This window comes from Quercus robur, chromosome 11 (assembly GCF_932294415.1).
Source record: "Quercus robur chromosome 11, dhQueRobu3.1, whole genome shotgun sequence".
NCBI classification, from domain to species: Eukaryota; Viridiplantae; Streptophyta; class Magnoliopsida; order Fagales; family Fagaceae; genus Quercus; species Quercus robur.
Genome location: NC_065544.1, coordinates 52,150,295 through 52,167,943, shown reverse-complemented (window position 1 = coordinate 52,167,943; position 17,649 = coordinate 52,150,295). Strand labels below are relative to the sequence as shown.

The window sequence follows — 17,649 nt, the reverse complement described above, 5'->3', positions numbered from 1 at the left end:
TAGGAAAACAAATGTCAAAAAGAAGAAAAACAAATAGAAATGACTTTTATTTTTTAGGTAAATATAGTGATTGTTTTTCGCATTTTGGATCAATACAAAGCTAAATTTCTATAGGAAGAGAGAGGCCTTTTGCACTATGTAGGTGCACATATTATGTGAGGCTATGTGTGAATGCCATAGAGGAGAAATACATTTAAGAGGTGAAAGAGAAATGGTTCTGAAATTTACAAACACAAAATAATAATAAGTGAATTTATAACTGCAGAATATGCAAGAGCTTATTAGGATTTAATGGAGAGAAGAAGTGGAAAAGGCACCTAGATGCAAGAGAATCACGATAATTTTCTGCTCTACCAAAACAACATTTATGACATATGGCTCAAAATTAGCCCACAATTGAAGAGAGATGAAATTTTAGAGGAATTTTCCTAAGTCTAGTAGGGCGATTTCTCACACCGAAACAAATCAACTTACAGGTCGCAGAAAATGTGCTACAATCCATGTGGAAGCTTGGTGACGATATGAAGATAATTGAAGTGGGTGAGGGGCTGCTACAATTCAAATTCTCGATGGAGAGCCAATTGATGTGGGTGTGGAACAACGGACCGTGGTGTTTTGACAATCATCTCTTGGCCTTGCGAAGATGGGAAAAAGGGATGTTCGTCAGGTTGATAACATTCTTGAAGCAACCTTTTTGGATTCAAGTGTGGGGTTTGCCGTTTGATCTCATGAACGAAGAAGTAGGGAGTGACATTGGGAGGAGCATAGGCGAGTTGGTGGAAGTGGATTGTAAAGCTTTCAACTCCGATCAATCCTGGTTTTTGCAAATTTGAGTGGAAGTCCCACTTGATAAACCACTCCGGCGGGGAGGATTGGTGATTAGCCCGGAAGGTGAGATGACACGAGTGGCATTCAGATACGAACGAGTGCTGAATTAAGGATCCCAGGATAAGAAGTTGACAAGCCGAATCCTCTTTTACACTCTTTCATTCCACTACCTTTTTCCTTCTTTTAGGTAACCAAAGTAGAAGAGAAACCAAAATCTTTTAATATTAAGGTTAAAACGTAAAATTCACCATCTATATTTAATTACAATTCATTTCAGTCATTTAACTTTATTTTTGTTTATTTCTGTCCTTTAAATTTCAATTTTATTCAATTAAGGTATTTCCATTAACTTTGGTTAAATGTTGCAATTAATTGTTTAAATTTTTATTTTTTTTTCTTCAATTTTTTTATTAAAAAAAAATCGAATTAATGATTGAAATATTTTCTAGATTTTTTTAAAGATATTTTAACAGAAATTGATGGAGAGGTTTTAATTAAATTAACTTGAAGTATAGAAGACTGAAATGAAAATAAATTAATAAATAAAATCAAAGGACTAAAACTAATAGAACTTAGAAAGTGAGCGTGGGGCTAAAAAACGACCACTATTCAAATGGTGACAAAGAAAAGGACTTAAACAATTTATTTATGAAAAGAAAAAGGTAAGAAATTCCACAATGGGAGATCTAAACAACAAATTGTAAGATAATAAGGAACAAAAAGACTTCTATTAATATAAGAACAACTTTCTCATGGTACAAAGGATAGGATTGAAAACTAAAACTCTTAGTCCTATTTTGCTATTGCAACTTTCTATCTCTTGCTCTTCCTCAAATCTTTTCTCTCAATTTTACTTAATCCCTTTTCCTATTGCACCTCCCTTCCTTTTATAGAAAAATTCCCCTTCCTCTCTCGTAGCTATCCTGTTTCTAGCTGGATTTGGGGGATACTTGTCTCATCACTTCTGCTATTCTTTCATCATGAAATAGGACTTTTGGAGTTGTCTTCACTGTTCAAGCTGGTCAATTAACATTTTATGTGGAAGAGATTAGGTTGAGAACATCTCATTAATGCGGAGGTGACTGATTCTTTGGTCCTTATCTCTTCATGGTGTTTCTCGAGGCGAGTTTGATGATAGTGGCATCTTAGACTAGAGAAGAACTAGTTATTCGTGGTTCCTTGCGTTTTTGCTATGTGAAAAGCCTTGCTTATTACCTTGGTAGGAAGCCTTGGTAATGGTAGGTACCGTAGACCTCCACGGGATTTGTTCCTGGGAGTTGTCTTTTATACCTTGGGCTTCTTCACTCATATTCACATCTTTGGGCTAGACTCATCTTTTAAGATATGATATGTTGGGCCTTTGGTCCTCAGCTCGAGTTCAAGTTCATCCCCCCACAATGAGTTTTGCATTTTAGCATAAAATTAATTTACAAAATGAATATTTTCCTTTAGATCGGTGAGTACATCTAATATATTGTTTACCAAAAAAAAGAGTACATCTAATATTAATTGTCGATAATAAAAAACAATGGCATTTATTAATTCAATTGAGTCAAATTAAATATAATAAAAATAAATTTTAATTTACATAATTTTTTTTTAGAGTAATGGTACATGCACAAACTGTCTTACGACATTTTTACAAACTGATGTTGTGGCAAACTTTTTACTAGTTTTCATCTAGACTCGGCATTAATATCACTGATGTTGTAAAATAGTTTGTATCTCTAGCATTATTTTTCTTTTCTTTTTTAATAATATAGTTTGAAAATAACAGATAATATTAATTAATGTTTTTTTTTGAGAAACATATTAATTAATACTTAATACCAATATCAATAATTAACATAAAAAAAAAAATAAAGGCAATAGCATAACCTCAAGAACTTTGCTTTTATTAGAAACATATTAATTAATACTTTTTTTTTGATAAAATTAATCAATATATATATATATATATATATATATAAAAGCAGAGACCTCATGCGAGAGTGCATAAGGTTCTGCCAAGTGGCGTTTTCTATAGCTCTTATTTAAGCCATCCATCTTCCTTTTTTTTTTTTTTTTTTTTTTTTTTTTTTGGTTTCAAGTTATTACACCTCATCTGTATTACTCCTCCTCACTCCTCTAACGTTTAAACTTTCAAGTATACCATTAATTCAGCCCTGCGTCTAACCCTTCGTTTGCCCGCCCCTTGCAATTATCCAAGTTACATTTTAGGCTTCAGCTTACTTCTAGCCCTGAGTCTTAACAAAAGTCTTAACAATTTCTTTAATTTTTTCATCTTTCTTGCCTCTCCTCTTCACTCTGCGACATCACCACCATATCTTCATCACCATCACCAAACAAATCTGCAACTTCACCATCATCTCTTGAGCCAAACTTAAAAAATTTCACAGCAGAAACTGAAAACCCAAAACCCACCATTTTAGCCAAACTGAAAGCCTAAACCACCTACCACCGCCACCAGACAGCCCAAATGTCCACCATTGTCACCCACACTACCGCTGATTTGCAACTCAAACCCAGACCCGCAACACCACCACCCAAAGCCGATGCTTTTAACCTGAGGAGGTGGACGGTGATCTGAAAAAGGGTGGGGATCTCTTTGTTTTGTGGTTTAAAAGGTGAAGTATGTATGATGAAGGATTGAAGATTTGAAAGCTTTAAGGGAAATTTATATGTTGGAATTACTTTTTAACCATTGTGGTTTGTGACTTTCAAATGACTGCATATTGCAAATGGTCATGTTGATATTAGTTTGGGATACTTACAAAAAATTACGGAGTGTTTTCAAATCTAAACTTGGCAAATTTGGCACTAACTGCACTCACTAGAATTTTTAGTTTTAATTTTGAGGTTTAATAGGATTTGATTAAACATTGATGTTAAAATAGGAGTGTTTTTTATATTTTAAATTTATTTTTTGTTTCTCATTATTTCAGTTCAATAGTTATAATGGATATATGTATGCAATTTATAATTGTTGCTTTTATAATGAACTCATTACTAATAAAGTTCTATAACAATTATGCTATAATACATGTACAATATTCTCCAAAATCATTTTACATAAAACATTATAACATTATCCGTACATCACACGGGTAACTTACTAGTTAATACTTAATACCAATAGCAATAACATATGCACACAAAAAAATAAAAGCAATAGCATAACCTCAAGAACTTTGTAGCTTTATATATATAGAGAGAGAGAAAGAGAGAGAGAGAGAGAGAGTGTTTTGTGAGTATAGCTGTCTTACGGGTTGGTGCTTTTCCAAAATTTGTTGCTACGAATTAGTTTCTTTCTGACTCACTTACTTCACAGTTCACTCACTCAAATATTTTTCCGAAGCGAAAAACACACACTCACACTTTCAGCCTAGAGATAGATGATTACATAATTAGCACTCTACCTGACTCTCTTCTCTGCCACATCCTCTCCTTTCTCTCAACCCGATACAGTGTTCTCACAAGCATTTTATCGAGCAGGTGGAGGCCTCCACTTTGGAGACTAAACCATGAATTTCTATGTCCAAAAGCATCCAAAATCTGTCACTTTGTCATACTGTCATTGAAAGATGACCTCAATGCAATGCCCCATGCAGCCACGCTATTTCATATAGTAGTTTTTAAGACAAGCAAGCTAGACTTCTGTATATATACATAGTTTTATAGTGAGATGTATCACCACAAGTGAATTTGTGAACTCCATTTTCTACGTATACCCAGCTACAACCAGCTAACTTCTTGACCACAAGTGAATGGAAAATTTTCTTTCCTTACTTCTACTAATCCAGAGTGTGACAACATGCTGGTTTTGTACTCATTCAGTACTTTCAATTTTGTATTATTGACCCTTAAGGTTTAAGAATTGTTCAAGTTCATCATTCTGCCAAAATTCCATTAATTATAATTGACAGAAATGATCATTTGGAATTAGAAACTTTTTTTTTTTGTGTGTTAGGCTAAAAGCAACAGCACCTCCATGATAGATTATTTCAATCAGTTATGCACTTCAATCCCAATTTTTTATTTCTTTGGACCGTGAACATTTTCTTCAAAAACAATAAAGGATGTCATGAACGTTTTGTTCAAACCTAGTGAGAGAACCTATCATGAGGAGATGATACAATTGATGTCATTAATTCCATTGCTAGAGGACACAAGATTCCACTTTTCTTTTCTGTTGGTCTTCTCCATTATGAAATATCTGCTCAGATATGTCGCTAGGCTGGTTTGGTCAAGCGATGGAGAGTCCTGAAAATCTTTTTGAGGTATATCTGCCATACAAATATGTGTTAGCTAAGATAACTGAATATTAAACTAGTTGGATGACTGAATGCAGGACAGCACTAAAAGGATCTCCCTATAATATCTAATGAATTGGCATTTTTTCCTGATTTTTATGTTAGGCATACATAGATGCATGCACAACATTATTTAGTGTTGGCAAGGTTCCTTTGGTGGACATCGAAACATTGATTTGTGGAGGGCTGTAACACATTGTGTCTTATGGTATATTTGGCAAGAGCGGAGCTCAAGATGTTTTGAAGGGAAGGAAAGGTCTATTCTGGAAACTAAACCTCTCCATCTCCACACCTTGCTGGATTGGAGTTTGGTTTTTAATCTTTTTCCATGTTCTATTTTTTTAGAATTGCTTGATCATTGTAATTTAAGACTTTGATGTACTGCTACCCATGTACACCCCGGTGTACCAGGTTTTTTGATGAATATAATTCCATTATTTATCAAAAAAAGAAAAAAAAAATCTGAATAGAACTAGCAGCTCCCTTTTACAATGAAATTCATGTAGTGCTAGAATTACATACGTTCCTGGTAAATAGAAATCCCAATTTATATTAATAAGAACAATTTCTTTTACTTCTCCTTGTGAGTTTAAGTAACTGAACTTTTAATTTTTTTTTTCTTAGGTAAAATTGCCCTGATTTGTAGTATGAAGTAAATTTAAACTTTCTGAAAAAGTTGAAATGGCTCAAAGACAGGAGCCCAACTGCTTTAAGGGAAGTGTTGTTTTATGATATTGCTTACTACTGATCCAGCTGTTTCCTTTTCCTTAGAATTCACTGAGTTAATTATTTCTTACATCACCACTTGTGTTACTATGTCTCTCAAACTTTGATGTGCTCTTTTATAGGAAAATGACACTACAATTGAACGTATTATCACTCTTTGTATAGCTCTTACTACTGCTGAATATTTGGCTTATAAGTGTGGGAAGCATGTTCTTGTCATACTTACAGATACTCTTCGTGAGGTAATGTAAAATCTTTACGCCTTAAGTGGCACTGGGGCTGTGCCATATACTGTAATTTATGAAAAAACAGAGGTTAGTGCAAGGAGGCATGAAGCTGCCTGTACATCCTTCAACATCTTTTCGAGGTCTTAATACTTAGAAATATATAATATATTTGCAAAATTTACATGGCTTCCTAGTATATTTGAAAGTCAAAACTTTTCTGTTTGTCCAGAGTATTTTGAGTAGTCTGTAAGAGCCTCAAAAGTTTTCTAAAACAATTTACTTGACACAAACAACTGATTGTTACTGTGTAGGTCTCTGGTGCCTTCAAGAAGTGTGGGGAAGGCATGGTATCCTGGGTATACGTATACTGATTTGGAAACAATTTACGAGTGTGCTGGAGGAATTGAAGGGCGGAAAGGCTCCATTACACAAATTCTGATTTTAGCATTGCCTAATGATGGTAATGGATTCTCATTCTCAAATCATCTCACCTATTCTTCAATCTTGTTTTAAGGACAAATTATTTCTTGAATATTGATTTACAAAAAAAAGAAAAAAGAAAAAATCTTGAACATTGATTTAAAAAAAAAAAAAAAAATCTTGGACATTGATTTCTTTGTTTGCTCAGACATTACGCATTCAACTCAGATCTTATTGGATATATCACAGAGGGACAGATATACATTGACAGGTAGTTGAAAAACTGACAGGTAAAGTTTTAAAGGAATGTCATTTAGCATAGAAGTTCAATGGTGGGAAATAAATTTCAAGCGGACATGGGTTTCTTATTATCACAGTAATTTAGTGCCGTGTGTACATGATGTCAACATGTAAAACAGTATTGTCATATAATAAACTAAATGCAACAAACTGTATCTAAGAAAACAGACTTAGTAGTTTTATGCCACCATATAGAATTTTACCTTCTCTATTGTAGCATGGTTTTGATGAATTTTTTAGAGTGACTAGGTTTACAACAACTGGTTAATGACTAAAAACATTGCATAGAACAAGCAGCTCCCTTTTATAATGAAGTTCATGTAGTGTAACAATAATAATACAATAAAATTCTTGTAGTGTAACAATAATCTGAATAGAACTAGAAGCTTCCTTTCGCAATAAAATCAAGCGCCTAAAGTACAAAAGTCCATTAAACCATGAACTGAAACAAAAGAATGGAAACTTAACGCTACAACCTAGCCCTAAAGAGTCCTAAAAAGAATAGTTTAAGATCTGAAATTATTTTTTCTAAATCCTCAGAGTGCCAGATATTTCTCTCCTGCTGAATGCACCACATCAAAAAACAAGGGACAACCATGCAAACAGCACCATTCCGATTTTTAGCAATACCCATAATCAAAATGAATGACATTGAGACATCTCAAGCACGGCATTTACTCAAACACCAAGAATTCGGCTCGTGATGTCTGTCATAAAGTGGCTCAATCCTTTCTTGTTGTTTTTGCTTGCTCAACTTTGTAGAATCTGCCATCTTGAAAAATCTAGGCACCATTTCCATGAGCCATTTAGGATCTATAACCATGACCTCTCGCGTGTACTCCTTTGTAGTCATCACCAGCTCATGGTAAATGACCCAGTCAGGTTGCCTCTAGAAAAAAAATAAAACTAGTTAGTTTAATGTTCGGTTTCATCAAACTAATAGTTTTTTATTTTTTATTTATTTTTATTTAAGGATAAACGGCAGAATAAAGTAATAGTATTTTAGTTACTTAAATTGTTGAGAATGAAGTCATGAACCACCTTACAAAAATGTCTTTGACATTGTTATAATCCTTTCTAATAACCAAATAAAGAAGACAAATACATACATAACATAATGGTTTACATAACATGATGGCTTACCTAAAAATAAAGAAAATACTAATCACTTGTGGAAAACAAAAATTATGGGGAGCCAAGTTAGTGGGTGAATTAGATATTTAGTGAGAAGTCACGTTAACTGATTTTTATTCTACATTATTTTACAAATGCTTAAAACACAATCGGGAATATTCACTTAAAAGTAAAGAGGAAATTTTCAAATTCCAAAACTTAGTTCCAACTACTAATAAGAGCCTTATGCCCAAAGATGTCCATGAATTGGTCATCAAAGGTGAGAAACTTCAAAAAAATTATATTCAAGAAAATAAAATAACCTGCACATCAAAATAACAAAAAATTGATAGCACATTCTCTCTTGAAAAGACCATATGCAAGCTCCATCATTTAACTGATCCTCAAATCTCAATAAACCCATTAATCTCACTTTTCCAACTTCAACAATCATACAAAACCCTCCAGAATTCCAAATTTTTAAATAGAAAAAAAATAAAGGCAGTACCTAAGTTTGAAGAACGTTCTTAACCTCCATTAGCATAGGAGCAAAGGACCATGATTGCACCATTCTTCTTATTTCTCTTCCTCCTAACCATTCTACATGTATTAGGAATTCTAAAATAAGAAAAAATGATTAATCACTTAAACTTCTTTACCCGTTAAATTTGTTTACCCATCATTGGATGATATATGAAACACATGAACATAAAATAACATGCCATTAAATAAAATTGGGAATAATTTGAAAATCAGAGAATTCCATGAATTCCAATAAGAAACTTAGCTTTTCAAACTTGTTTATATATCCATTATTCCACTAAAGTTCTTAATTATGTGAAAATACAGTTTCTACAAAAAAAAAAAAAAAAAAAAAAAAAAAAAAAAAAGAAGAAAAGTAAAGGTTTCTAGTTGCATCAAATATAAATAAGCCACATAAGTGAACTTTCTTGAGGATTCGTCTTATCATTCACCAACTATATTATGCACCCTACCCATGGGAAATTTCTCAAATTGGACAATTGAAGACATTCTTGAATGCTTACATGCATCGCAAATTATGTACCCACTATTAAGATTATGAGGGGTCTTAAGGAAAACAAGAATCTCATAAGTTTGAGGAAGTTAGAAGAACCTTTATCTGCTTTTTGGCACTTGCATTTGTTTTAGCAGTAGATGAAACACCAAGTTTTGTGCCTCTGGCTCTGGATTTATTCAAGTGGATCTGAGAAACAATATAAGGAAGTATATGCAAGGTTAGAGGTTAATTCTAATTTTAATATATAACAGTTCATTTAACTCTTAAGAGACTAAATTTAATATTAAATTTTGGACCCACCACGCGTCACTTCAATCACCCTACCAACAAAATAAGAAAAAAAAAGTATCAATTGCAAGTTTTACCCCATTTACAATAGCATCTTGAAACAACAAAGGCTGGTAGGATGCTGCATGACTCGGATGCATTCAATGTTATGCAGGTTATGGGTTCAAACAACATGAAAATCTGTTATTGCTTTCTTCCATTGGGATTTATTGCTTGATGAAGGATGACGCGGAGTGATTCAACAACTGTCCCAATAACATATTATTGGCTATGTTAAAACTAATGCATAAAAAAATAAATAAAATATGAAGATTTATTGAAATGGATACAATAAGCTAAAAAGTACATTTTGTATTAGAATTAACCAATTGAAAATATTCGAATCAAGTCATCTATCCACATAATACAAAGTACACCTTAAACGTTTCAGCACCTTCCTTTGGGTTCGGTGTGTGACCTCCAAAGATGGTTTGATTTCGAATTCTCCATATTTTATCTAATAGAATAGAGGCAAAGAGAGTGAACTTGTGTTCTTCATTTGTGGGAATCTTCAGGTGGCATTGCAGAAAAATGAAAAATTTCACAATGTTACTTGGAGACAAAGTTCCAAGAGAGGCTATGAGAATTGGCCATGGAGAGAGCGACCAAATTGAAATGGTAGCTGTATAAGGGCATGAGACAGATAAGTGATTTACAAATTCCATATCTTGGTTGCATAGAAAACATGTCATGTCTGTTTGTGGCCACCTCCTATTGAGTAATTTTTTGGTAGGAAGGATATCGCATGCAATATTTAGAGCATTAATTTTAATTGGTAGGCTAACTCTATTGAGAAAAAGCTATGGAAGTTGGGAGACCAAATGCGCTTGTCTGGAGCATTTGTCTGGGAGGGAGGAATCTGCAAAATATTTCTGATGGTGATGCTATCAAAGAGTTCATTAAGAATGTTAATGTCCCAAGCTGAATTAGATTGAGTTTTTAGTTGAAAAAACCCAAGATTTATAATTAGGGAGGGCTCCTATACAAGTAGGAGTAAAGCTTCGTTGAGAGGGAATCTAAGGATCTTCCCAAATATTAATTTCAAAGCCAGAGTGAACTTGAAAGCAAGCCCCATTTTTCACTAAAGCTTTAGACTTGTAGATGCCTTTCCATAACTAGGAGTGAAAGCTCAATGGTGCTTTGAGGAAACTTTTTCTCCGAAGGTATTTGGTTTTGAGGATTTCAACCCATTTCACATCAAGGTTAGAGGCCATAGCCCATCCCAAATTGGTTAGTAAGGCAATGTTAGTGACTACCTTCTTTCTAATTCTCAAACCCCCCCAATCTTTAGGCTTACAAACCTTGGTCCAGGACATTGAGGAAAAAGAATTCTTGTCCTCAGAGTGACCCCAAGTAAATTTCCTAAGAAAAGAATCAATTATGGAACAAATGTTTTTTGAAAAGTGGAAGATAGAGGCTGTGTAGGTGGGAATAGATGGTAGGATGGATTTAACTAGAATAATTCTGGAAGCTTGGGATAGGATTTTAGCTTTCCAATATTGTGCTCTAGAAATAACCTTGTCAAGGACCTCATTAAACATTTGCTTTTTGTTCATGCAGACCAAGCATTTGATGAAGTCCTCTAATGTTTTAAATTGTTTTTGGCTAAAGGCCTTCCAAGTAGCAGAATTTAGTTGTGTCACACAAATAGCTCAATGAATAATCAAATTACGCACTATTAAAGAGTACATTCTCTATTACTATTACTTGATTAAACTAACAGAATGCTACAGTCTCAACAAGGTAATTATCTTCCATTCTAAAAACTCTCTTTCTACTTGATAAACTGTTTTGATAAAAAAAATAAGTACCACATGACCACAAAGGCCGCGAACTTATTATTTCTCATACAATAGCCAAGCATGTAGAACATAAAAAAAACTTCAATAACACAAGCTGAAACAAACCTAATTCACACCACCATAAAAGAAAATTTTAAGGTATATATATCCAAGAAACAAACAAAGCACTCATTGTACATTAAAAACTATTTTCATAAAAAATGGGGGTGAAGGGGGTTGAAGTTGTAAATACGTACAAGTGAAGGGAACTAACTTGGAGTTGGTGGAGATGGGAATCAGGGGAAGGAAGAGAGGCATAATTCTTCAAAGCTTGATCAAGACGTCCTCTTTTTCTTCGAGGGTGGGAACAAATTCAAATCAAAGTCATCATTCACAAATTCATGGGTCATTGAAGACGAACCCAAATCAAACCCACCACTAACAGTTAAGCCTACTAAATCTATTTGGCCCAAGCCAAAATTAGACCCATTAGATGTATCAGGTACCTAAAGAGGCTCACGTACCCTTACATATGAGTCATTTAGTGACAAACTCAAATCATACGCATCATTGCATCATTGCAAAAGTCCTTCAAATGCCCCAAATCACTTACAATTTTGAAAGCCTCATGATCCATATTAAAGGGAGGACCTCGAGGTCAATAAGGACCGATAATGACATATTCAAATCACCATGAAATCCCTTCAAACCATATTCAAACCTAGTAGTATTGTTGCTTCCATTGCATTTGCATGCCCTAAATCTCCTTCATTGCAAGTAGTGGGGAATAGAGGTAGTAAAGGCAGGGAATTAGCGACAGAAGATTTATGAGGACAACAAATGCAATCTACATGGACCCCCAACTTTTTTATGATACCCGTAGGATCAATTGGCTCACTGTGATAATAACAATTGATTCTACAAGTAACCTTAAAATGACTTTGTTTAGATAGATTTAACTCGTTCTCTTGTTTACAAAGAAGTCCAGAAGAAAACCACAGACGACATGATTCGCTTTTTTCTAAGAAGACACTATCATTGTGAATTTGGAAGCCATTGTCGTCAGCTTCAACTAAACAATCACAATATCGATTTGTCGGTCCAAGGGCAACACAGACAGCAAAAGGATATGGAAATCTCCAATTCCGACCAACCATGAATGAAATGGAATTTCCATCACTTTGGTGGTTGAACTCAACTGGAATCTCACTCCCTGGTGCTAGAAAGGAACCATATCCCCAATTAAAGACTTCATTAATTGAGCGGTGAAGTGGATGCAAAAATTCGGTAGAGGGCAGTGGATTTCTCTCTCCTTCATGTACTCTATCTGCTAAAATGCCTTGACTTTTTCTCACTTGCTTCCATTTAGCAATTTTTTTAGCAATGACCTGCAGTTTGGCAAATCGAGTTAGGTATTTGGGAAAAGGAAATACAATTATTTCTTTATAACTGAGAGCGAGAGAATGATAGAGAAGGACCTGACTCAATATTTTGTTTGATGATTGTGGATTCCACAATGAGCAATTTCTAGTCTCCAAATAATTTAAAGACTGTGGAAGTCCTTGAATTTCCTCAAAGTGCTTGCAATCAAATATATCAAGATCCGTTAATGTAGTAAATTTGATAATGCTTTCGGGGATGGTAACAGTATTGGTGTTTTTTAGAGTTAGATATCTCAATGCGGGAAAGTAATCGAACTCTAGAACATCTAATTCAGATATATTTTCACCAAAGAGAGTAAGATATTTTAACTGTAGAAAGGAATATCCGACACAACCATCAAAAGAATTGCAAGTTGGTCTTGGTAGGTTAGTAGAAACACTTAATTCCTCTAGCAGTTTTTGGAATTTATAGATGCTATCTAGAAGTTTCCTCTCAAGGCTTGTGCATCTTGAGGAGGGAAACTCTCTAGTACCACTCCCACACAAATATAGAGACTTTAAGCATTTCATTTCTGAATCAATATTAGGAAAGTTCTCAAGGCTTGTGCAGCCACTAAGATCAAAATCTTGAAGAGATTTCAACACAAGTCTTCTTGGAAGAGTTTGAAGTTTTCCACAATCAATGAGTTCCCAAATTTCAAGTTTATCAAGAAGTCCAACAGACTCATGAACCTTAACTAAATTTTTACAATAAGAAAGGTCTAATTCCTTTAAATTTGGGGCACACAACTCAGGTAATTCTTGAATGGATTCACAGGAGTTGAGATAAAAATATTCAAGAGATTTGAACATAAGTCTTCTAGGAAGAGCTTGAAGTTTTTGGCAACCAGAAAGATCCAAAGTTTCAAGCTTATCAAGAAATCCAACAGACTCATGAATCTCAACTAAATTTATACATTTAGAAAGGTCTAATATCTCTAAATTTGGAACTGGCAACTCAGGTAGTTTCTGGATGGATTCACAACCTCTGAGATTGATTCCTTTCAAATTTTTAGCAGGCAAAAACTGTAGAAGGAAACAACATTTATCTTCAACAAGCTTTAAAATTAACTTTAGAAATAAATCATTATTAAGAAAACTAAAAATCATACCTGCTTGAATAGCTCATGTATTCTAATATTACTATATGGCATGTTGAAGTAGACAAGCTGTTGAGGATAACCATTGGATGGCAAGGAAAAGGAACAATTATACAAATCTAGCAACACTAAACTGTTGGGGAAATATTCCAAACATCCATCAATATGTACATTATTAAGTATAAGAAACTTAATATTTCTCATCCTTCTGAAAGCTTGAGCATGAAGTTCCAATGTTATAGGTTTAGGCGAGTACAACATTATGCCTCGAATTTTATTCGTTCCCTAGTTGGACAAAGCATTAAGTGAACATCACTACACAATAGAATTTTCCAAAAATATAACAAATTTAAAAATTTTAAACAAAAAAAAAAAATATTGATAAGCTTGTATTGCTTCAACATTAATAAAAATTAAAGAAAGTAATTAATTTCTTCTAACTTGATGAAAAGAAAATAAGTGAAGAAAAAGGACTTATACCGTATTTCCAGTTAGTATAGTACAAGCATCCACATAATCCCGTAGCCTAGTACGTTTTCCAAGAGCTTGTGGTGATTCTTGTTGAACAATTTCCTCTCCCATTTGTTGTAGCAAGTTATGCATTGATAAATTGCCCCACTCAATAGTTATCAAACACTTGTCAATAAGTTTTGGAATGCCATAAATTGGAAATAAATGACATGCCTCTAATATATTTACAACATAATCTTTGTTTTTCCCCATGAAGAAAAATGCAATATCAAGGAAAATATCCTTTTCACTTTGGTCCAATCCTTCATAACTGATTTTGAGTATTTTTAGAATTTCCTTGTTGGGAATCTTTTTATACTTCTCTAATGCACTGTCCCATTCACATATACTTTTACTGCGCAAATCAGAACCTATTATTTTTAAAGCTAGTGGAAGGCCATTGGCATAATTGATAAACTGCTGGGTAAGTTGCAAGTAAGATTCCTTAGGTTCATTTGTTTGGAAAGCATACAAACTAAAAAGTTCACAAGCTTCATATCGGTCCATTTCATCAACCTTATAAATTAGAGAATCTATTTCGAGAGTGGTTAACACATGTTTATCTCTCGTGGTTATAAGGATTCTACTTCCTGGAGCTAACCAATCACATTTTCCAAGCAAATTTTCTATTTGCTTCTGTTCATCCACATCATCGAGAACTAAAAGAACTCTTTTATGGCAAAGTCTTTCCATTATCACATTGATTCCTCTAGAAATGCTGTCCACTTTTAAATTATCATCCCTTAAGATCTTAGAAAGAAGTATCTCTTGTAGTTGAATTATGCCATCATTTGTGCCAGACCTTTCTTTAATATTCTCTAGAAAGGAGCTTCCTTCAAAGCCATCAACAATTTTGTTATATACAGCTTTTGCGATTGTAGTCTTACCTATTCCCCCAAGGCCATGGATCGCCACCATTCGAATATCATTTGAATCCATTTTTAAAAGCTTTTCTATTTTTGTTGCACGAGAGTCTACTCCAATTGGGTATTTAGCAACAAATAATCGTGTGCGGTTTAATGTTGTACTTGATATCCGTTTGATAAGTCCCTGGATAAATTTAGATTCAAGACAACTGCCAATCACATAGCATAAAAAGCATGTTAGGAAATGGATTAGCTAGAAAATGTAAGTATGAAGATAAGCAAAATTCTAAATATATAGTTTTTACATTACTTTTTTTTTTTTTTCCCTTTTGCAACATGAATGAGGGTGAGGGGAGGACGGGTTTGTGCATTACAATTAACAAGTAGTACCCCCTTTTTTTTTTTTTGTGTAGAGAAAAGGTGGTACATTTTTAATTAAAGTAAATGGCTAGTACATAATTTATACAGTTGGTAACCAAACTATATTTAAATTTAATAGTTTGTCTTTTTGTATGGGAAATCAGTTTTATTCTTCTATGAAGTAGTTGCTTGAAAACTCCGCATAGGTGAGGAACCAAACTAATTGGAAACCCACATATGATACCTGATTGAAACAATTAAGAGATTTTTGTTAAATCTTTTCTAAAAAAATACATGGAAGAAACTCTTAATTGGTAAGATTAAAATTTTCTTTATAACTAATTAGTAACTACCTTCATAGTTAAAGATATTATCAAAATAGAACAATTTTATATAGTGGTTATGACGAACCATTAAAATAAAATAAAAAAAACCTATGAAAGCATGAGACTAATCATGAGATACATACTCATTATTGTAATGGAATCCAGACAAATTGCCAACTTCTTTTAAAGCTGCCCTCCAAATCTGCACCTTGCCAATATTATCCTTGAAATTTTTTTCATGTTCAGCCAATTCTACCCCAAACTTTCCCTCTTGGTTACGTACTTCTGATGGATCTATTCCATAAAAAATTGGTAAAACCAATTGGTTAAGATTTTTCCTACACTCAAGAATCCAAACAAGTTCGTCCAAACACCATTTGGAAGATGCATAATTTTCAGAGAACACAATAATCGAAATCATTGACCTTTTGATGGTTTTGAGAAGTTCCTCTGAAATTTTTTCTCCCCTCTGAAGTTTATCATCCATGAAGGTGTAAATGTCTTTGTCACGCAAAGTTCTATATAAATGGCCCGTAAAACCGTAGCGGGTATCTTCACCTTTGAAGCTCAAGAAGACATCATACTCCCACCGGTGAGTGGAAGTCATTGAAGTCTACATATGAGCAGAAGATTGAGAAGGTCAAAGATGTGATAAAATGGGAATTATAAGGAATGAGTGAACACATGGGGAAAAGAAAAAGAACAGAAAGTGGCTTACCATTTTTTGATGATTGGAGCCTGGAGGTTGAAGGTGGTGGTTCTATGGTAGCTTCAATATCACAGGGGACGAATACCACTACCACGTACCATAATTTTCTTGCTTTTCTGAAACTCACAATGTTCGAATCCAATGTCTTTTCTATTTGATTTCCGAACCAAAGTTAGGCCTACAAATATATGTAAATGACTTGTACAAACCCACCAAGACGTGTAGTTTTATGTGAATTTCTCACCAAGAATGCCTTTTTGGGAGCTGCCGTCCTTTTACTGGTAGTTAAATAAATGATAAATAACAAGATAAATGGAGATAATAAAAAATGTAAATTTTAAATTTGACTGAAATTCATTTAAGTTATTTAATTTTATTTTTATTCAATTAAATCATCTAAATTTAAAAATTTTAAAAAATTCGGTATTTTTAAAGTAAAACTCACAACTTTCTTTTTACTGCATATAATCAACTACTTCAATTAGTTGCGACAATAGTTATAAATCAAAGTTATAAATTTGGTTTCATTTCACTCTAAAATCCAACTCCAAAAAATCTAGGAAAACGGAAAAGCTAAGAAGAGAAGAGAAATTGAAAAGAGGCTCACGGTGATAAATGTGCGTGATGCTTCACCTTGAGAGAATTGCTTTTGCAGTCTTGTTTGTTTAGAGGATCTGTGGAGATGGCCTTCAGTAAAACTTTTAGAGTTTTTCTTTGTTTAAATCAGACTATTATATCTGCTTCCAGTTTGTTTAGCAGACCATTCCAAAGAACAAGATGAAATGATGTAATAAAAGTAGGAGAATGGAAAGCTAGCCAATTACATCGGGTAGGAAAATTTTTGGAAGCTTTAATCTTTTTCAAATGCCCCTAACATCTATATTTATTTACAAAAGAACCAAATTGTTTTAGCCAATAGTTTTGCTGTTTCCACCAACTTTAGTTGAAATCTCGCGCGTCTTCAGTTGTTCAAGAAGATAAAAAAGTGAGAAAATGACATAACAAATTACTCTAAAGTTTTGTTTACTTTTCTGATTTCTCACAATGCATAGACTACAGAACATTTCTTGGTGGATAGATAAATACAGAATGCCATTATTATTTATCAGAAATCAGATAAATTCCATGGACATAACTGGATGTTTGGGTATACTGCCAATTAGGTTCAAAACTTTCTAAAACTGAACAATTTGATCCCTAATATCAAATTAGTCCTTAAATATTGTTTTAAAAAATGACAAAGTGGCCTAATAGTATTTAGGGACTAAGTTAAATATAAGTAC

The 17,649-nt window shown here is 33.6% G+C and overlaps 2 protein-coding genes and 1 pseudogene across 2 annotated transcripts in view; all 3 read right to left on the bottom strand.

Annotated features, from left to right (window-relative positions):
- The window catches only part of LOC126707482 (TMV resistance protein N-like), a 227,195-nt gene that overhangs the window by 101,943 nt on the left and 107,603 nt on the right, over positions 1 to 17,649 (bottom strand). The window lies entirely within an intron of this gene.
- LOC126705215 (probable pre-mRNA-splicing factor ATP-dependent RNA helicase DEAH5) overlaps positions 1 to 17,649 on the bottom strand; it is a 43,286-nt pseudogene that overhangs the window by 11,328 nt on the left and 14,309 nt on the right.
- On the bottom strand, positions 11,598 to 16,701 carry LOC126707485 (disease resistance protein RPV1-like). Its single transcript, XM_050407165.1, has 5 exons — positions 16,376 to 16,701; positions 15,801 to 16,270; positions 14,076 to 15,180; positions 12,553 to 13,880; positions 11,598 to 12,462 (listed from the first exon to the last, which is right to left on the bottom strand). The coding sequence occupies exons 1-4, from the start codon at positions 16,376 to 16,378 to the stop codon at positions 13,602 to 13,604; spliced, it is 1,857 nt and encodes a 618-aa protein (XP_050263122.1). The 5' UTR covers positions 16,379 to 16,701; the 3' UTR covers positions 11,598 to 12,462; positions 12,553 to 13,601.

Excerpts from the sequence above, each read along its gene's own strand:
- LOC126707485 (XM_050407165.1), bottom strand. Across the intron at positions 15,181-15,800 it reads GGATTCCATTACAATAATGA|TTGTCTTGAATCTAAATTTA; the intron begins GTATGTATCTCA and ends TGTGATTGGCAG. Across the intron at positions 13,881-14,075 it reads CTATACTAACTGGAAATACG|GGAACGAATAAAATTCGAGG; the intron begins GTATAAGTCCTT and ends TTGTCCAACTAG.